Source organism: Wolffia australiana, chromosome 6, assembly GCF_029677425.1.
Source record: "Wolffia australiana isolate 7733 chromosome 6, ASM2967742v1".
Classification (NCBI taxonomy): Eukaryota; Viridiplantae; Streptophyta; class Magnoliopsida; order Alismatales; family Araceae; genus Wolffia; species Wolffia australiana.
In genome coordinates, this window is record NC_135840.1 from 18,877,501 (window position 1) to 18,899,940 (window position 22,440).

The window sequence follows — 22,440 nt, forward strand, 5'->3', positions numbered from 1 at the left end:
TCTCTCCCTCTCTTGCTGCTTTCTCTCTCTCTTGCTCTCTTTCTCCATCTCTCCTGCTCCTCTCTCTCTCTCCATCTCTCTTGCTGCTTTCTCTCTCTCTTGTTCTCTCTCCATCTCTCCTGCTCCTCTCTCTCTCTCCATCTCTCCCGCTCTCTGTCTCTCTCTCTCCATCTCTCTTGCTCTCTCTCTCTCTCCATCTCTCCCGCTCTCTCTCTCTCCATCTTTCCCGCTCTCTCTCTCTCCATCTCTCCTGCTCCTCTCTCTCCCTCCATCTCTCCTGCTCCTCTCTGTCTCTCCATCTCTCTTGCTCCTCTCTCTCCATCTCTCCTGCTCTCCTCTCTCTCTCTCCATCTCTCCCGCTCCCTCTCACCATCTCTCTTGCTCCTCTCTCTCTCTTTCCTGCTGTCTGTCTTCATCTCTCCTGCTCCATTCCAGATCATCTTGCCGGAGCTCTTGGGTCTGCGTACACTCTTCCCTTCTCCAGAGCTTCTCCATCTTGCCCAAAGATCAAGCTTTAGGAAGTTCTCCATCTCTCTCAATCTATTTCTATATATCTATCTGTCTCTCTCTCTTGCTCCACTCCCTCTCTTCTTCTTTCCCGTTCTCTCTCTCTCTCTCTCTCTCTCTCTCTCTCTATCCTGCTCTCCCTCTATCTATTCTGCTCTCTCTTTCTCTCTATTCTTCTCTCTCTCTTTATCCTGCTCTCGCTCAATCTTCACTGCTCTCTCTCTATATATATATCGCTGTCTTTCTATCTCTCTCTTTCTATCCTGCTCTCTCTCTCCCCCCCTCTGGAAGGAGATGAGTCCATCGAAGATCATCGTGGTGGCGCTGTGGATGGCTTTCCCCGTTTGGGTAAGGGGTGAAATACAAAACGTTTCTCTCTCTAGACCAAGCTCCGTGAACGTGGGCGCCCTCCTCGCGTTCAATTCCATACTTGGAAAGGCGGCGAGGGCCGCCATTGAAGCTGCAGTGGAGGACGTGAATAACAGTACTACTGTTCTTCCCGGAACCAAGTTGAATCTCTTTGCTGCAGACACAAACTGCAGCGACTTCGTCGGGTTAATCGAAGGTAAGTCGATTTCTCCTCTTTCTAGCTGTTTTTTCTTCAAAGAATTCCATTTTTCTCGCCATGAATGGATACAAGCCTTGACTTTCACCAGCCTTAGAAATCAAATTGGTCTCCCGAAATCAAGTTGATTGTTTTTACCTTCTATGATCTCTTGCAAGCATATTCGAATGGCAGAGTCAACTTTTCTCTCCGGTTGACCTTTTATCAGAATTTGTACAGATCAAAATCAAGCAGGATGACTAGAAATTACCCGAATTGACTAAGGTTTCTAGTTATCTCAAAAATTACCCAATTGGGAAGCCAAGACTTGACTTTTTTTACACGGGTTTGATAAGATCCTTCGCTGGGTGATTCAATATGATCACTCGCAAACATCCACGGATAAAAATGTCAACATTTCGTCTCGCGTTGACCTTTTTCAGAAGTAGGGAGGGTCAAAATCAGCCAGGATGAGTAGAAATGGTCCAAATGAGTAATTTTTCTTAGTATCTCAAAAAGTACCCAATTGGGTATCCAAGAATTGGCTTTTTACACGGTGTTGGTAAGATCATGCGCTGGGTGATTCCACATGATCACTCGCAAACATCTTCGGTTGCAAAAGTCAACATTTCGTATCTCGCGTTGACTTTTTGTTATAATTTGGACTGATCAAAGTCAACCAGGAGGATTAGAAATTACCCAAAATCGACTAAGGTTTCTAATTATCTCAAAAATTACCCGATTGGGTATCAGCGAGTATACTTTTTTTCACGGGTTTGATAAGATCATGCGCTGGTTGATTCAATTTGATCAGTTGCATACATCTTTGGATGCAAAAGTCAACATGTCGTCTTCCGTTGACCTTTTTATGAATTGGGTCTGATTAAAAATCAGGCATAAAGATTATAAGTTATCCAAAAGGACTAAATTTACTGCGATTTGTTGGATACCCTTGTCCCGCTTATAATCTCCTCTTGACCATAGTCATAAAGTTGACTGATTTATGAGTAAGGATGGCCATACACAGGATGATAGGCAGATCCAGAATGAAATTTTGGAAATCTTGGAATTTGTCCTGTACCCAGATAAGAAGTATATTCCGCTAGATGACTGAATATAATTACTTCCAAACATCTTCGAATGCAAAAAATAAAAAACTTTCTCACCGAGAAGGGAGTTGAGCTTTTATCAGAACTTGGACAGATAAAAAATTAAGTAGAAATATTAAAAATCACCCAAAAGGACTCATTTTTTCATAATTTGTCATATTAGACCTGTCCCCCTGAAAATGGTATCTTGACCCTTACTATATAAAGTTTGACTTCTTAATGAGAAGGAGATGACCAGATTGAATTCTGGAAAATTTTTAAAAATTTTCGGCGCGCAGAAAATAACTATATTGTAATGGAGGCCTGAAGATGATCTATTACGATCATTTTCGAATGCAAATGTCAAAATCTTCTTCTCGGAGAAGAGGGTTGATCTTTTATCCGACTTGGGTTGATGACATCTCAAATACAGAAAGTTTTGAAATAACCCAGAACTTCTAATTTTTCATGTTTTGTCACTTTCTTGCCTCTGAGTCTTTTTTGTTCAAAAACTGAATCATTCATTTGAGGCTGACCCAGGTTGAAATTTTGGAAAAGCTTAATTTTTTTCCTGTACCCAGATAAGAGTTATATCCGTGGGATGAGTAAATATATTTCCTGTACCCAAATTTTGCTCGCGTAGAAAGGGGTTGACCATTTATCTGTTTCTGGGCTGTTCTAATCTTAAGCAAAGAGTATAAATTACTCAGTATGACTATTTTTTCCTCTTTTTGTTACTTCCTAGTCCTGACACGATGATAATCACCTATGTAGATTTTTTTACCGAAAGTTGACTTCTTTTATGACTACGGGATGATCATACGCAGGATGTGAGTCAGATCCATCTTAAATTTCTTGAAAATCTTCAAATCTTTCATATACTCAGATAGTATTTATTTTGGATAAGAACTCATATGATACAGTTCCAAACATCTTCGGACGCAGAAATCAAAATCTTTCTCGCCGAGCAAGGTATTGATCATAGCTTAAGTAGAGGTGTTTGAAATTTTACAAAATGAATTATTTATTAACGGTTAGTTACTTACTAGACCTGTCCCGCTGGTAATCATCTCGTGGACTTGTTCGTGTTTCTAGTGTTACTTTCTATCTAACTGGTTAAAGTTGGATCCTTTATGTGGGGTGAACCTGGGCAGGATGTGAGAAAGCCCCAGCTTGAAATTATAGAAAATTTTCTCGTATCCAGATAAGAATCGTCCTGGTATATTGCCTTCATTTATGTTTCCTTCACGTTTTCAGTTCTAAATTTTTGAACTTACTGGTTAGAAGTGTTGATTTATTTTTGGATTCTGGATGATCATGAGCAGACGTGAGACAGGCATACCTGGAAACCCCCAGAAGAATCGTTTTTAGTTAAATCCCCAATTTGAGTTTATTAAAAATTTGATGGAGATATATTTCATGTCAAAAGATAAAGACTTGAAATTTTGAAGTTAATTTCTTTATGAACTGGGATTAGCTGGGATTACCACCTCAAAATCATCTTTTTTTTTATGCATTAAAGAATTGTTTTAGTCAAAATCCTACTCCCGAGGAACTCTTAAATCCCTTCTGTGCTTAGCTCGACCTTTTGTCAATTCGACTGGGAATTGACTTCTTATTCGGACTTGAAATTCCTAGGAAACAAATTTCAAGATCGACATTTTGTCAGTAAGACTGGGAATTGACTTCTTAGTCTAACAAGAAAATTATTGGAGACTTAATTTTCTTCAACTATTGCTGCAAAAACTTGTCTTTATGCTTCGCGCTGATTGGAATCCCCCTGAACCTGCTTCAATTATCTGAATCTCTTTGTCTTAAACCTTGAAAATTGTCCGAATGGTCGTGCTTTTCTTACCTGGATTAGTGAAGATTATACGTTATGTTGCCCTTAATCTTCTCAATATTTTTGAAAAATGATGAAAATGGGTACCACCTAAATAAGAACTGCCTCATCAAATTTCTTCGGAGCGTGGGTGCCAAAATTGTTTTCTTCCGCTCTTTCTTGCATGTGTGGTAGTTATTTGCATCTTAATTTGGAGAGTTCATTTCACCAGATTATCCAAGTCAAATGTGACTTCTGTTACAGGGATCTACCAAAACCCACTTCAATCTCTTTGACCTTTAAAATCCTCTTTAGTGACTTAGCTTGATGATGATAACAAGAACACGCACATTCTGCGTAGACTTTTAAATACTCCATAGTTATCGAGACAAGTGTGCCCAATTTTTCTAGATTCTAATCAGATGATCATCAACTGGTTGAGGAACTTTCCCTGTGAATGGTCAATCATTCACGGATCATCAACCTACTTCAAATTCCCCGACCTTTAAAATTTGACTAAAATGGCTTGGATGGATGGTGCAAGGAACCAGATCAACTGGGACTACTAAAGTTCGTTTTATGGAGTACTCAAAGCACTAACAGTTATAGGTCCCAGTGAGCCCAATAGCATGGGTTCTCTAGAGAAATTCGCTGTGAATTGGCTCTTTGAATGACTCTAGTAGTTATTTTTATCATACTTTGGAAGTTTCATTTCAAAATATGGTCCAAGTGAAAGTAGACGTTCTAAAATTTTTTGAGTTGACTGACTGAAAACCCTCAAACCACTCTCTTTTGAAAATGCTTCTGAATGGCATGGCTGGATCGATGGCCTACTATCTAGTGCTACAATTTTACTTGTTTTCAGTAAATTTGTTTATTTTCTGGATAATTTTCACCGTCGTCATTCTTATGTTTAATCATCATCATAATCATTGTTCTTCGGCTTCATCACCATCATCATTTTTTCACTACCAGCCTAGATTTTCAAAGAAAATGAAGCTGACCCAGAGTTGCCTTGACACTACAACAAGAAAGCCCTTTCTTTTCAAATCAAACGACTTTCATCAAAAAAACCAAAATTTCATCAAAATTTTCTGGATAATTATCCTTCTTTTCCAAAAAATTTGCACCAAAAAAACCAAACGACTTTCATCCTACCCCAACAATTTTATTTTCATCCTAACCCAGCTGCAAATTCACTCGCTTGGCACAAATTTATCTAAATGATCAAGAGTTTCTGCGCTCCTACCTTCTCAAACTCCAACGCCAAATTTTCGCACCAAGAAAATCATATGATTTCCACATCCTAACCCAACCAAGAAAGATCAAAGACGGATGGAATTTTTACTTTCATCCTAACCCAGATGCGAATTTACTTCCTTACCACAAATTTATCTGGATGATCAAGAGTTTATGCGCTCCTACCTTCTCAAACTCCAACGTCAATTTTTTGCACCAAAAAAACGACATGACTTTCATCCTAACCCAACAAAAAATCATCAAAAAAAGGATGAATTTTTTAATTTCATCCTAACCAAGCTGCCAACTTACCTGCGAACTAAAAATTTATCCGGGTGATCTAGAATTTCTGCGCCTCTACTCTCTCAAACACAAAAAAAACCCAGCTGATTCTCATCTTGACCAAACAAAAAATCACATCATTTACTGGTTTAATACAACTTTACCCAGACTCCACGCTCCTTCCGTTACTATTTCCAAACTCCAACTCCAGACTTCTGCACAAGAAAAAAAACCCACAAGAACTTCATCCAAAACCCATCTCAAAGAACCCATCAAAAACGAACTCTGCCGAAATCTCCGATCAAAAAACAAAGCAAAAAAAAAAGAAAAACCTGAGAATCTCTGGTCTGCTGCTGTTCTTCCCCAGCCATGAAGCTGATGAGCAAGGGCATGGTGGCGATCATCGGCCCGACGTCATCCAGCGAGGCCCACGTCCTCTCGGCCCTCTCCAGCGAGCTCCACGTACCCCTCCTCGCCGTCTCCGCCACCGACCCTTCTCTCCGCTCCCCTCAATTCCCCTTCCTCCTCCAGCCCTTCGGCGACGACGCCCTCCAAATGTCCGTCCTCGCCGACTTCGTCGCCGTCAACGGCTGGCGCGACGTCGCCGTCGTCTTCCCCGACGACGACTACGGCCGCGGCGGCGCCGCCGCCCTCGCCGCCGCGCTCTCCCTCCGCCGCCGCCGCCTCGCCTTCCTCGCCCCGCTCCCCCCCGCCACGTCACCCTCCGCCGCCCTCCTCAAACTCGCTCTCCAGCCGACACGCGTCGTCGTCGTCCACGTCAGTCCCGACTCCGGGCTGGCCTTCTTCTCCGCCGCCAGAGAGCTCGGCCTGCTGCGCGCCGGCTACGTGTGGATCGCCACGGACTGGCTCGCCGCCGCGCTGGACGACGCCGGGACGACGGACGACGTCCAGGGGGTCGTCACGCTCCGCCGCCGCGTCGACTCCATGCCCATGCAGGGGAAGAATAATCCCGCGTACGGGGCGGTGTGGACGGTGGCGAGGGCGGTGGACGCGTGCGTGGATCAAGGGCTGGAGATGAGCTTCGAGGGAGATCCGACGGTCGGGAAGGGTCTGCGGGTGTTCCGAGGAGGGAAAGGGCTGATGGGTTTCATGCAGGCGGAATCGGAGAGGGGACGTTTACGTGGTGAGTACGAGGTGATGAACGTGGTGGGAGGGGGGATGAGGGCCGTCGGATCTTGGACCAACGGCTCTGGGATTGGGGAGTTGAAGGGGATAGTGTGGCCGGGGGAGATTGTGGAGAGGCCGAGGGGGTGGGAGTTTGCCGGGGGAGGGGAAGAGGGGAAGGGGCTGAGAATAGGAGTGCCGAGGAGGGTGAGTTTCAGGGAGTTTGTCAGTGGGGGAGAAGAAGAAGGGAAGCAGCAGGTCGAAGGGTTTGCCGTGGATGTGTTCAAGGCTGCGGTTGAGAGGCTGCCTTATCGCGTGGAGTACGCGTTTGAGCTGTTTGGAGATGGCGTCGATAATCCCAGATATGATGACATTGTCAACGGGGTGGCCAATGATGTGAGCCTTCCCTTCTCTGGGATGAGCACTTTTTTAGGGTTCATTCTTCTTATTTTTTTTAATTGTTTGTTCTTTGGGTTTCATCATCATCATCATCATCATCATCATCATCATCATCATCACCATCACCATCATCATCATCATCATGATCGTCGTCGTCGTCGTCGTCGTCGGCATTCTTTTTCATCATCTTCGTGTTACTCCGCACCATCATTATTCTCATCATTCTTCCTTTCAATTATCCCTATTTTCTTATTATTCCTCTTCTTTCTCTTCTCCTTATTATTCATCATCATCATTCTCATCGTTTTTCATCGTTCCCATAATTCTCATCTTTCTCATCGTTCTTCCTTTTAACTCTTCATCACTCTCGTCTTTCTTATCACCGTCACTGCTGTTTCGTACTCATCATAAACCATCATCCCTGTGTTTCTTATCATCATCATAATCGTTACGAATTCTTCATCCTCAAGATCATCCTGCTCTTCAATCAGCATTATTATCAAGATAGTCATCGCATTCATCATCATCATTCAAGATTTTCAGTTCTGATCTTCATTGTTAGGATCGTAAACGCCAGCACCCATGGTTGCGATCGGAGGGTTGATAGAATCGCGATGATGATGATGACATTATTATTTGTGGGATTTGTGGCAGGTGTACGATGCGGCGGTGGGAGACATCGCGATAACGACGAGGAGGACGAAGATGGTGGACTTCACGCAGCCGTACGCGGAGTCGGGGCTGGTGGTGGTGGCGCCGGTGCGGAGGCTCAACTCCAACGCGTGGTCGTTTCTGAAGCCCTTCTCCACGCAGATGTGGTGCGTCACCGCCGCGCTCTTCCTCTTCATCGGCACCGTCGTCTGGATCCTCGAGCACAGGTTCAACTCCGAGTTCCGCGGCCCCCCAAGGCAACAGCTCGTCACCATCTGCTGGTCAGCCTCTCCCTCTCTCTCTCTCTCTCTCTCTCTCTCTCTCTCTCTCTCTCTCTCTCTCTCTCTCTCTCTCTCTCTCTCTCTCTCTCTCTCTCTCTCTCTCTCTCTCTCTCTCTCTCTCTCTCTCTCTCTCTCTCTCTCTCTCTCTCTCTCTCTCTCTCTCTCTCTCTCTCTCTCGCTCTCTCTCTCTCTCTCTCTCTCTCTCTCTCTCTCCCTCTCTCTCTCTCTCTCTCTCTCTCTCTCTCTCTCTCTCTCTCTCTCTCTCTCTCTCTCTCTCTCTCTCTCTCTCTCTATATATATATATATATATATATATATTTATCTCTCTCTCTATCTATCTCTATCTGTATCTCTATCTATCTATCTATCTCTCTCTATCTCTCTCTATCTATCTATGTCTCCATCTATCTTCTATCTCTCTCTATCTATCTATCTATCTATCTATCTATCTATCTATCTATATATCTATCTCTCTCTATCATTCTCTCTATCTCTCTCTATCTATCTATCTATCTCTATCTTTCTCTATCTATCTATCTCTCCATCTATCTATCTATCTCTATCTCTCTCTATATCTATCTATCTATCTCTTCATCTATCTATCTATCTCTATCTCTCTCTATATCTATCTATCTATCTCTCCATCTATTTATCTCTATATCTCTCTATCTATCTATCTATCTCTATCTTTCTCTATCTATCTATCTCTCCATCTATCTATCTATCTCTATCTCTCTCTATATCTATCTATCTTTCTCTATCTTTCTCTATCTGTCTATCTCTCCATCTATCTATCTATCTCTATCCCTCTCTATATCTATCTATCTATCTCTATCTTTCTCTATCTATCTATCTCTCCATCTATCTATCTATCTCTATCTCTCTCTATATCTATCTATCTATCTCTATCTTTCTCTATCTATCTATCTCTCTGCAGGTGTCCGTGCACCTCTCTCTTCTCCCTTCCATCTCTATGTCTGACCCTCTTTCTACAAATATCTCTTAATATCTCTCTCTTCTCCCCTCCATCTCTATGTCTGACCCTCTTTCTACGAATATCTCTTAGTATCTCTCTCTTCTCCCCTCCATCTCTATGTCTGACCCTCTTTCTACGGATATCTCTTAGTATCTCTCTCTTCTCCCCTCCATCTCTATGTCTGACCCTCTTTCTACGGATATCTCTTAGTATCTCTCTCTTCTCCCCTCCATCTCTATGTCTGACCCTCTCCTTCTATGTATCTCTCTCACTCTGTTTCCCTCCTCTCTCTCTCCCTCTCCCTCTCTCCTTAATGACCTGTGCAGGTGTCCATGCACCTCTCTCTCTCTTCTCCCTTCCAATTTCTATGTCTGACCCTCTCTTTCCACGGATATCCCTCCCTCTCTCTCTATATCTTCTCCCCTCCATCTATATGTTTGACCCCTCTCTTTCTATGTATCTCTCTCTCTATTTCTCATCAGCCCCTATCTCTCTACCTTTCTAAGTCTCCATCTCCCTCTAATGTCTCCCTCTTCTCTTCGTCTGTAACTCTCTCTCGCTCTCTGACTCATCAAACTCTGTGTACATGTTTATATCTCTCTCTACCATCATCATCAGCACTGCAATCATCATCATCATCATTTTCATCGTATATTAATCAGCAGCAACATCTTCGTTTCTCGCAGGTTCAGCTTCTCCACAATGTTCTTCGCGCACAGTATGCCCATCTTCCCTGCATCTCTCTCTCTCTTCTCCCTCCACCAACCCCGGCTCTCTTTCTCTCTCTAGGACAGAACACTGTGAGTACGCTCGGCCGGCTGGTGTTGATCATCTGGCTCTTCGTCGTTCTAATCATCAACTCCAGCTACACCGCTAGCCTCACTTCGATCTTGACCGTCCAACAGCTATCCTCCGGCGTAAAAGGCCTGGAAAGCTTGATCTCCAGCGACGATCCCATCGGATATCAGGTGGGTTTCTTCGCCAAAACCGCATGAAAGTTTTATTATAAAATGTTAAGAAATATAATGGATGAAAAGTATTTATGATTCAATAACGTTTTATTTCACCATCATGTGTGTGGTGTCATTTTCAAATTGGTTCTTCTTAGAGTATCACAACATGGAACATGCATATGCATTAAATGCAACAGATAAATCAAGTATGTTTGATAATAATGACTAAATGTGTGTGTTTCGATCGGATTTCAGGTGGGTTTTTTCACCAATCAAATGTCTAGTGCTATTTTCAAATAATTTCTCCTACATCTTACATCATTCTACAAAAAATGTTTTTATGCAATTGTGTTTGGCCGATCAGTATAATGTTTCCTTGTGAAAAAACTTTGATTGACATTATTTTTATCCTTGTAATATTATGCATAAATCTGGTATTACATATACTTGTTTTACCCACTATATTTGATCATATATAGTTATCGACTCTTGTTTCTTCTTCAGGTGGGTTCTTTTGCAAAAAACTACATGATCTCAGAGTTCAACAGTCTAGTGCTGTTTTTCATATAATTTCTCCTGCATCTTACATTAATCTCCAAAAAATGTTTGTATTCATTAACTGCAACAAAAATTCAAATATGTTTGGCCGATCAGTATAATGTTTCCTTGTGAAAAAACTTTGCCTGAAATTATTTTATCCTTGTAATATTATGCATAATTCTGGTATTCAATATACTTGTTTTACCCATTATATTTGATCATATATTGTTATCAACACTTGTTGTTTCTTCAGGTAGGTTCTTTTGCAAAAAACTACATGATCTCAGAGTTCAACATTGCACCATCAAGATTGGTGGCATTGGGATCGCCAGAGGCCTATGCCAAGTCATTAAGACTCGGCCCACATGGCGGCGGAGTGGCGGCGATAGTGGATGAGCTGCCTTATGTGGAGATCTTCCTATCCAAGTATTGTGAATTCAAGACTGTTGGGCAAGAGTTCACCAAGAGCGGATGGGGATTTGTGAGTTTCTCTCTCCATCTCTTTTTCTCTCTAGAAATGAGCTTAAATAAGGTGATTTTATCTGGGGAGCTAGTGAATTGAGGGAACCCATTGTTATAGTTCAACAAAATTTTCCAACGTAAGAACACTCTAGAATAAGATAAAAAAGTTGTTTTCAGCATTTATATCTTCTTGCATGGTTTGTCTTTTTAAAGTTTTCATGTTTCTTAATTCCTGCAGAGTTTTCTTTGACAGAAATCCCATGACAATCCAGTAGATACAGGAAAATAAAAACCACAAAATCTCAGGATACAATTTTCTTCATGAAATTTAATTAGAAGCCTGTTCAAAATTCTCCTGCATTTGAAGTTATCCTCATGCATCATTTCTGAAAACATCTTCTCATCAAACGATACAAAAATCCAGTCCTTGAACTGATTTCTGCATTACAAATAATCAACAAATTCCTGGATTTCCCATAAAATACTTGTTAGATCATTCTTTTTTGCATCAACCGCTAGAAACACCGCACTTTGCATGGAGAGACCAACCCATCTAGATTTTTTCATTCCATTCATCAAAAATCACCAAAGAAAGAACCCACTTTAGAATTCTCCTCTCCATCTATGAAAAAAGCACCAATTTAGGGAACCCATCTAGAATTATCCATCCCATATAAGAAAAAACACCAAATAAAGAGAAACCCGCTTTAGAATCTGTCATCCCGTTGAAGGAAAAACACCAAATGAAAAGAACCCACTTCAGAATTTCTCATCCCGTTCATGAAAAAAACAGCAAATAAAGAGAACTCACTTTAAAATTTCTCATCCCGCTCATGAAAAAACATCAAATAAAAAGAACCCATTTTACTAATATTACATGCGGAGGATATTCATCTGAGTTCTTCACTGGGCAGGTGTTCCCCAAGGACTCGCCTTTGGCCTTGGATCTATCCACCGCTATTCTTAGCCTCTCCGAAACAGGAGATCTTCAGAGAATTCGAGACAAGTGGATCTCCAGTACAGCGTGCACAGACCCAACAGCTGACGTAATCGAGGCCAACAGGCTGAAGTTAGAGAGCTTCTGGGGGCTCTTCCTCATCTGCGGCGTGGCCTGCACTCTGGCGCTGATCTTCTTCTTCTTCAAAGTCTTGGCCCAGTACAGAAGATTTGAAGAGGACTTGGATTCTTCTTCATCAGAAATAGGAGGTCTCAGTGGCCGTCTTGAGGCAGGGCACTCGTCATGTATAGGCAATCTTGGGAAGTTGGTCGACTTTGCAGATAAGAAGCAGGAGGAGATCAGGAGCATCAGGATGCAGAGGTCCATGGAGAGATCTCAACGGCTGGGATCATCCCATCATTTTACGGACGGGGATGCGTCGGCCAAGGGACCCGGCTGAGTGATCTGAAGAACATGCCATGCGAGGGTGTGCTCTTGTGATGCTGAAAATTCACTCTGCAATTGAGGTTTCACTAAGGTTTTGGGAATGTCAGTCAGTATATAAATATTTCATCTTTGTGCATGCAATTATGATAGTAGAAGTCACTGGGAGTTCATGGGTGAATTGTGGGAGGGAGGAAATACCCTCTGATTTGAAGAACATAAGTGTGTGCTCTTGCGATGCTGAAAATCTAGTCTGCAATTGAGGTTTCACTAAGGTTTTGGAGATGTCAGTCAGCATATAAATATTACATTTTTGTGCATGCAATTATGATAATAGAAGTCACTGGGAGTTCATGGGTGAATTGTGGGAGGGAGGAAATACCCTCTGATTTGAAGAACATAAGTGTGTGTGCTCTTGGGATGCTGAAAATCCAGTCTGCAATTGAGGTTTCACTAAGGTTTTGGAGATGACAGTCAGTATATAAATATTTCATCTTTGTGCATGCAATTATGATAATAGAAGTCACTGGGAGTTCATTGGTGACTTGAGGGAGGGAGGAAATACCCTCTTCTTTGGGGATGGCCTTAAAAACTTTGTTGGAAGACAACACCCTGCCCAATCACATTTGAGGCAAGGTGTTGGGTTCTAGAGGCCTTGATCTGGATGAACAAAAATAAAACGATGCGTAGCGGAAGACTCTTTGCGAATCGAACGGCATCAACGAAAACATTGAAACGAGTTACCTTTGCACGAATTTCATTCGTGATTTCTTCGATCCCGGAGTGAGACGAGTCGAGCTGATCAAGTGTGCAGCCTCCAGACGTATCCACGCGGTCCTCGGCGCGTCGGATCTCCTCCTCGTTGATGAGCCTCGTTCTTTGCGTCGTTACGTCGTCCTGATCACATCAAGGATGGAGAGGGGGCGTGGGGAGAGTGGAGAAGAAGGGGAAAGGCCCCTGAACAATTCTGGCCTGGGTGAATTTCATTCAGGGCCTTCCCCTATTTATACAAAGTGGGTATTTTTCATAAAAACCCCCAAAACTTAAGTATATCTTCCAACGTCCAAAAGACCATTTGCCTGTGACCCTCTAGGCCCATGTATCAGTCTAGTTAACGACTCCAGCGGCCCAATAACCTTTATTGGCCTTCCAAATTAATTAACTATATCATCATATAGATTAATTAATGTCGGATCGATTTAACCCAATCGATAGGTCGAGACTCCGACACGTGGGGTGCCAAGCTACACCTCGTGTCCTAGACGATACAAAGGAGTGTGTATCGACTCACTCATGGAACCTGTTCATCATCGGTTACCGTGTATGTATAATCCCTCATCCACTTGACGCTCCTTGGACGACTTAGGGTATGGTCAACTATCAAACCCTAATCGGTCATCCGAGTTAGTACTGATGCATTCGGAAATCATCGGAGAACTCTTCACCGATATTTCACTACCTTGGCCAAGGACTTCATTGCATCGTCTTCCTTGAGCTTTCACCTCTTATACCGAGGGTGGACGATCCCATTTTTACTACTCAATCACCTTAGTGTACTTCTTGATGCACCCGAACTAAGACCGTTTAGAATCCCATGATTAGAGACTCGTTGGCCATAGCCAAAGTACAACCGTCTGTCCACAAGACGTCTTTGGTGTCTCAGGTCTAAGGACCACTTACACAACTGTGACGTGAATGAACATGATTGACAGTTCGGTATAATACCATTCAGGGATTCGTACGGATCAATTCAGTGAACTCTTTCCACTAAAGAGCACCCACTATCTATCCTTAGTGTCGCCACACTAATGGCTACGGGACTGGCCATACTCATCATATGAGTGAGGCTAGATAGTGTTATTCTATCTGGATACTTCGATGTCCTTCTCGCGTATCCTTTGAATAGAAATGTTTAGAACACATGCTTAAAGACTAGTGATCTCCATATTACGATCTCATCATAATTCACTTAGTCCGATCATGTATTCATGGACTTCATTATACGCATCACACGTGCACTATAATGAATATGTTCTATTAATGAATATGGAACGAGATGTGGAATGTGTGATTGGCTTGCTGGCCACATATATTTCCATCACAAGGGTGCACCCCCCTTGCTATTTGCTATGATTTTTAGCACTGTAGTTGAAGCTCAAACATTAACATGTATGTTGTACATTAAGATTTTTTCATACTTATCTAATATGTTTGAACATGAATTTCATTTGTATAGATAAAGACAGAGAAACATTATTTGGCTGATGTTTTGTAGTGATTGTATGCTTCATGTTTCTACTTTATGATGAATTTTCCGTCTGCAAATAACTATGTACAATATCAAAGAGATTTATTATACATAATTATTTAAATATTTCGTTCTCTAAACCTAGCAGAATGAATTCATAAATGGGTTACTTTATGTTCCATGTTTTGAACTAGGTTTAATTTTCTTAAGTGGAGGGAAATAATGTCATAAATCCTTTAATTAATTCAAGGAGGGAAATAATGTTCCATGAGAGTATTTACCAGTTATTTTCTTAAATACCTCTTTAAATATTTCATTAATTCAAGGTCCCAACCTGAGTTATTGAAAAAGGTATATTCTTTTTCTAGTGGAAATCATATATCCTTCAAGAAATAAAACTCAAATAAATATACATATGGATGGTTATTTTTAAGTAATTTTATTCATCATGTAGATGCTCTATTGGGCATTTATATGCATGAGAATGTATTTTCAAGGTTCTCTAATTTAAAATTTTCCACAAAACTTTGTCTTACAAGGTCCAACATGATCATTTATGTCATCTTGCAGTTATCATATTCGGTGTTTGAGTAGAAATCACGTGTACATTTATAAAGAAATAAAAAATCATATCGATGGTTAGTTGAAAATTTTGGTCACTTGTTTATATTATGACACTATTTTTATGAATGCGTTAGTAAATTATACAAAGAAACTATATAATTTCAAAATACCAATTTAAACTGGTCATTTATTATGAGCACAACATAATGATACATGTGATTAAGATGAAACTACTGGTAAATACTATCTCACCCAACAAAGGGCACGACTATAGTGTAATCGTAACATCATCTAGTTATGAAATATCTCCATTATATTAAGGAATGACTATAAAGATATGTGGGTCTTTATTTCAAGGAATATCCATATAAACATTATATATATATTAAAACATCCTCTAATGGAACCATATGAAGAATAATGAATGGTAATTTAGGTTTCATTTCTATTAAGTGCTCGCTATTCATGAGCACATTGAGAGTGAAAAGGACACAAGGAGAAATATCTAACTATAAAATTATGAACATTATTACAAACACCAATTTTAAGGCCCCTAAAGTAAAATACATCCTATGGTAGTTTTAGTTTTATATGTTAAAATAGAAATCTGATGCGCATTATTGAATAAGGTGATATAAGTGTATGGATTTTGCGATATCTTTATGTGGAATATATTCTATGGCATACATGTGGAATATATTCTATGGTTGAGTATTCTCATGAAACTAAGTATACGATAACTAATAGAATTGCATTCTATGTCTCATTGAGAATAAATTAGTGCAAACATATTCATTATTATGCATGTCTCATACTTAAAATGAAGTCCAAGGATATCTGCAATGATAAGTGAATTATGATGAGACCATACTATTGTGTTTGCGGCCGAAGGGAACCCACGACCAGCAGGAAGGGGTGGTATCCTTTGCGACCACACAGGGAGTATTCTTTTCGCATTTTCATCTTTTTATGGTATCCAAACTAACACAACAGCCAAGGCTATGGAGATTCCTGATGGTTTGCTCCTCTACGAGGTGCAAAACCTTCACAATGTTGTCATAGAATCGAACTCACAGGTGTTAGTAAACATTCTCTGTGCATGTACCTGCTCCTAGTGGCGCCTACAGAAAGTATGGTAGGACATCATACAATGCCCCCCCCCCCTTGAGTAGCATCCAACACCAGTTGCGCGAGGGCATCCAGACTGCAAATGCCCTTGCCAACCATGCAGTATGCATTCAAGCCCCTTCTACTCTTTATTCCTCTTGGCAGGAACTATCTCATGCAGCTCGTGGTTGCCACCATGTTGAGATCCTCTGCTTGATGGCTCTTCGCACGCATTACACTCTGTCAAAGGATAGACCACGCGATTGGCGTATTGCATGGAGCACTAGAGGCGAGAGCGCGCGCCCTCTTGCTTGACTAAGTATCCAAATAGAATATCACCATTGCATCCCACTCAGAAAGGTCACAGTCCATTTTTGGCAAAAACCTAAACCAAGACCTAATTTGGACCCATCCTAGTCTCAATTTTGTCTTAGTCCAGTCTGGCATTGATCAGGTCATGTCTTTGCTCCACTTGGTCATACAATATCATCTAACTAGACATCATTTGAATATTATATCAAGTGCCAAGTGGTTTCCAGTTTTTTATTCCTGAGAGAAGCAATCAAATGTATCATTACTGAAATGTTAAATAATCATGCATAAATCAGAAAAGGACTTCCAAAAAATAGTAGAAAAAATCATTATGAGTTGTTTCAGACTTTGATTTTGTCCACTCACATATCCTCTTCTTTAGTGTTATTCCTTTTGCACTCCACATTAGTAATTGAAGCCACACATTTTATAGTCATAATGATATATAAAGTGATTGCAATGAGGCATTGTTGTTTAAATGACATGAGACTTTGTCCTATGGAAAAAAACCCCTCTAATGGAGCACTCAAAGAAAAAATAAGACGGAATTACTATCAAAATAATCCAAGGCAAGGATATTCTGCTGAACCAAATGTACACCATCATTGGAGTGTGGACTCATGAGAACCAATAAAACTTTCCTTAAGGTAATCATCCACTTCAGCTCCAATAGATTGTGACATTGCCCTGTTGCTCATTTTTTCGGGTTCTATCAATTGACTCATCAATGTTGATCAATTGACCTTCATGGTAGGTGTAGCATCCATATTCATCTGGTCAGCTAACATTGATGAGCTAGGAAATCTTTCAAGGAGGATAAGAGTGTGCATAATGATACATTTTTATTTTTCATGGATGACTTAAGGCTTCCTTATTGGATCTAAAATTGTTGCAATGTCAAAGTATACTTCGTTGACAAGAGAGATACTCTACCAACTTCTCCTTCACCACAGTGTACACACTTTTAGGTGACATTTTTCATTCGGTGATAAAAGGTACTCTTGGGATGCATTGGCAAGGATTTTACAATACATCAATTTCAGACTCCAAATAATTTAGTAAAAGTTGATATGCTAGTAAAATGTTGGTGTTTTAATTACATGTGATTTGAGACAGATTTAGTACCATCGCAAAAATTTATGAGTTCTTCTGAAAATATTTTCTAGATATCCCTCTCTTCAGCCATGATGGACTAATTCATTTTTTTATACTTAGATAACTATGGCATGTTTTCCATGCCCAACTCACAACATCAGATCCAATATTGATGAACCCTTCGTGGTGAGTTTCAGTGATGAATTTTTTAAGCCTATAAACAATCTCCCCCAATGAAAGTTGCATGTTATTCAACGCATTATTACTTTCATCACCATCCTCACTATTTGATCTTATAGGCCCCATAAATAATTTAAAGTATGTACTATAAATTTATCAGAGAAATAATTAAAATATAAGATATGATAAAGGCAGTTGCCTAGCTCTTCTAACCTAGTTTTACAGCTAAGTTGGTAACATGGGCTATACAAGGCGTGTGATATTGGTTAGTAAACTTCCAGTCACTATCCTTCAATTATTTTCTCAAGCATCAACAATTTTAAAACGTTAAAATAGGGAGAGAATATATATTAGGAAGGAATTAAGGAAACAGAATTCATAATTACATCCTTACCTCTTGAGTGAGGTTATAATCCTTCATAATAGAGTGTAATACCTTCACCAAGTATGCACATTGATGAAACAAAAAATAACGAGATTTTCTCAAAGTTGAATTCATTTGCCAAGTGTAGTTTGTCGAGGAGTCAGAACCGGAAGTCGAAAAAGCAAGAAAAATAATATCACAAAGCAAGAGTAGTTTTGGTGCTTAAATTAGAATTGCATGCTTCATTAGAGCGTGATGGTAATATATGTGGTCGGAGGTAAAGACAAATTATGTAGTTAATTTTAGAATCATTCCAATTTAATTTTTCCTAAATCAAATAAATTTGATAAAAATAGAAAACTCTCTCAAATGTATAGTAGGAGCAAGGTTGTCACCACATGGACTCATCATTAGATGTGAATTGAATAATCAAGTTATAGTTAAGAAGAATAGTAAGAAAGATCGTGAAAATAGTAAATGATAAGTAATTAATAGGTAGGGGTTAGTATCTAATGGATTCAAGAATTAAGATAATATACAATAGTAATAAATGGTAATTAATGTGCAAGAGAACTAGAGAAAGATAGGATATAAGATATGATTTTTATCTTTTTATATATGCTAGAGATAATAAATAAGAAATAAATTTGAAATGGATTAATTTTATTATAGTGGTAGGTGATGTTAATGTAGTTAGTGGAAGAAGTATAGAAGATTAGTGAGGTAGGTAGAATATTGAAATTCTATTAATAGTAGATAGAGATAATGATAATGGATATCAGGATTTTAGTTAGATAGCGAATAAGGTGTTATGGATATAAGATGTAAGTATTTAATAGTTAGAAGTATTTAGTTTAGTAAGAGGTCAGAAGAAGAATGAAAGAGAGAGAAGTACTATAAAGATAGGAGAAAGTGGAAGTTATAAGTTGAGTGATGGATTGGAGTAGATGAAATATGTATTTATGTAAATATGTATGCTTAAATTTTAAGAATAAGAAAGATAAGAAGTATGGGGATTATTTAATTAGTAAGAAAACTAAGTAAATAGATAATAATAATATCTAAGATAGCCAAGATATCTAAGATAGTTAAGATAATTTTAGAAGAGCTTAAGTAAAAAGGATAATAATAATAGAGGAGGGGAATGGATGTATATATGGATGTTTAGAATTTAAGAATAAGAGGTGTTACCTAATTCAGAAGATAATTCATCATATTGGTCCCATCTTTTCTATCTCCCCCATTTCTTCTAAAAATCTTGGGGGTAGGTTATCTTAGGTAGCAGCACACCCATTGGACCATAAATCTATCTCATTGTTAATGCTTACCCTAACCCCTTCACAAGGTTTCCATCTTCCCTATCACAATCTTTACAATTCCACCATATATTCTTCTTGTTATCTTCCATATTCTGTGCTCAACAAGAGGAGGAAATGGCTTCTTCTATTCTTGGGTAGGAGAAAAGCTAATGGAGAGACAAGTACTAGGTGGCCGCCACCCCGGGAGAGAGTGATCTTGCTTGCAAGAGATGTGAGGCCAGTATCAAATGAATGAAGGCAGATTACCTTAGGAGTATATTGTCATACCAAGCGACAAGTACACTCCCTTTTCATCAACGTATTCATACAAACCAATGAGAGAGGAACCCCACATTCCTGAAAAGGTCGAAGCTCAAAATGTCATTTAGTGTTTTATCTCAGCTTGTGATTGATGCATTTACCTCTTCCAACACTTGTTTCTTTGATCTACAGATGAAAAAAATATAATTTGACAAAATACCTAGATGTTGCTAAGGGACTAGCAACGCCTAAGTAGGGGGGTATATGATAACACCCTAAATTCGGTCTTTATTTCATGATATTAGCACAATTTTATGCATTTCAAGAGCTTAAAATGGGGTTGTTATCATATATTTACATAAATTTAATGTTTCCAAGTGATTTCTGATTTTTTCCTAATTTTTTGTTCATTTTATGAATTTCTGGGATTTATTTGAGCTTGAAATAATTATTTTTAAATGAAAATGGCAGATTTAAATTTAATTTCGAGATTAATTATTATGGGGATGAAATACTGAATTTTATAGAATTTTATGGAACTTTCTAGAATTTATTTAGGATTTAATTAGATTTTTCGAGATTTATTTAAGTGAGAAATGAATTTTTAAAGAGGAAAAGGATATATTTATAATGAGAAAATGAGTTTTAAAGCAATTTCTACTCTTCTAGGGGCTTTTCGTAAATTTCAGTTGCAATTATGTCCTCAAAAACAGCTCTCGGTCGTGTATGCAGGCGTAAAGTTATTATTTAAACAGTTACAGGGTTTTATTGTAATTATTTACTATTTTTTAATGGTTTTTATGATAAATCAGAGGAGAGAGGATGCGCAAGGGGCATATACACAATTATTTTTGGGCGGCGTTCAGCAGTAATTCCAAGCTTTCTAAAAGACTTTTCCGCAAAAAGGAGAATTCAAAATGCGCCCGATAATGAGGGGACGACACGTCATGGCGTGTTAAAAAAAGAAATGAATAAATAAATGAATTTAAATCCAATGGCTTAAATTGGTTTAAAATTCATTTATTAATAACTTTTGATCCTGAAGTACGATTGAGATGATTTTTTTATGGATTTGCTCGTCTTGATCCCCTCTTTCTATCTATATGGTATTTAGATCAAGCCTACATTTATAGATAAAAATTAATTACTAAACGGGGGTAAAATGGTGATTTTGACCATGTAACCTAAGTATAAAAGCTAAACTTCGAGAGGGGGAGCTCATTCTTGATGGTGCTCTATCACAGCTGTAAGATAGAGAGGAGCTCCAACTTGGATCAACCTATTTGGTATTTTTTTCTTCTTTGTATTTGAACTTTTGTTGTATTTTGGATGTTGTTAGTTGCATTTCTTAATCGTTCTTCTTGATCCCTGTCTGAATTTCTAAATCGCTTGTCTTGAGCGGAATGTACAAGCCCTAACTAGGATTGAGAGGAGAAATTGAGAGATTTCCTAGCTATTCCAAGTGCATATAAAAGAAAACTATAAAAAAAACTTATAAAAAGGGTTAATATTCTAGGAGATTAAATTTTCCATTTCATTATCCAATAGAGTAGTTATTACTGAATTGTCGAACCAAAAGAACCAACCAAAACACATCTAAATTTTCTTCTTAATCTCTCTAATTGAATTCTTTGATCCTTTCAATTGGATCAATTAATTCAACTTAGAGCCCCTTATTTCTTCTACTCCTCTCATCTCTTCTATCCCCCTCTCTAACCTCCTTGTCTAATAAAATTGATTTGATCTTCATTCAAGATCAAATTAACTCTAATTAGGGTTGAATTATCAAGAAAATCATCAAATTAAATTCCTTACTAGCTTCCCTTAGATGATACCTTTACTTATCACTATACATCTTAAGTTAGGGTTTTACAAATTTTATTGTATGAGCTAAAATTGACAACGACAATGGTTGAAAATTGCATAAAATTCACCCCTATTTTTAGCTTATCAATTAGCGTCGCTGCCGGGGAAGCAACGCTAAGGAAATTCAATTGGTTTTTATTTCTATCAATTGAGTGCTTTAAAATTGTATTCAAAATCATTTTGGTTTAATTTTCTCTAAAGTGCTTAGTATTCATCTAATTGTTATTATTGCACTACACTGTATTGCTTACAATAGATAATATTTTTTAAGCATATGAAGCAACCATGTCTCACTATTATGGGAAAAGTTCTTATTATCATGAGTTGCATCAAAATTATCGCCATGATCATTGTCTTTATGAAAATTCACAATCTGAATATTAACAATCCCTAAATTTTCTCTTCATAATAACCATGATCATGGCTTCCACACTCATGCCATACCCCCCTTTGGAATATCCACACTATCAGTGGGGGCAATCACCATCTTTAGTACTTTCCTCTACAATTTCATTCCAAAATGCATCATCTTCATTTTCCAACGAGCATCATGTGTTTGTTAATGAGTTTGAAAGGATTCGACAGAAAATTTCTCAACTTGATGACTCCGAAGAGAGTGACCAGTTTATGATGAGTTATTTTCTTGAATATGAGGATGTTTTCAAACATGAATGTCTTTCCAAAATGATTCTACTTCATGATATGATTAGAGGGTTTCCTACTAAAACAAATGATTTTCATGAAAGGGGAGAATACTTCTTAAGGATCTTACATATGGACAAAGATGTTTGTAAATTTTGTAAAGATTTATTAGCAGAAAGTGGTCCCCTCGAGGAAGATTATTTTCTCAGAAAAATGAAAATTATTAAGATGGAGATTTATGAAATCTTGAATT

At 39.0% G+C, this 22,440-nt stretch overlaps 1 protein-coding gene and 1 long non-coding RNA gene across 5 annotated transcripts in view; one reads left to right on the forward strand and one right to left on the reverse strand.

Annotated features, from left to right (window-relative positions):
- The window catches only part of LOC144704837 (glutamate receptor 3.4-like), a 13,967-nt gene extending 1,573 nt beyond the window's left edge, over window positions 1–12,394 (forward strand). For 2 of the 4 annotated variants that reach the window (XM_078577384.1, XM_078577385.1), the window contains 7 exons: window positions 436–1,072; window positions 5,850–7,003; window positions 7,661–7,938; window positions 9,601–9,632; window positions 9,704–9,882; window positions 10,661–10,888; window positions 11,784–12,394. In XM_078577384.1, the coding sequence (XP_078433510.1) occupies window positions 802–1,072; window positions 5,850–7,003; window positions 7,661–7,938; window positions 9,601–9,632; window positions 9,704–9,882; window positions 10,661–10,888; window positions 11,784–12,266 (2,625 nt within the window). In that variant the 5' untranslated portion in view covers window positions 436–801 and the 3' untranslated portion in view covers window positions 12,267–12,394. Of the gene's footprint in view, window positions 1,073–2,951; window positions 2,970–5,849; window positions 7,004–7,660; window positions 7,939–9,600; window positions 9,633–9,703; window positions 9,883–10,660; window positions 10,889–11,783 lie in introns of those variants that run through there. The other 2 variants (XM_078577386.1, XM_078577387.1) reach the window with 2 other exon arrangements.
- LOC144704838 (uncharacterized) lies at window positions 5,599–5,957 on the reverse strand. The gene is made up of 2 exons (XR_013581913.1): window positions 5,815–5,957; window positions 5,599–5,697 (listed from the first exon to the last, which is right to left on the reverse strand). It is a non-coding gene; the product is annotated as an uncharacterized LOC144704838 (long non-coding RNA).
- Window positions 12,395–22,440: the final 10,046 nt, after the last annotated feature.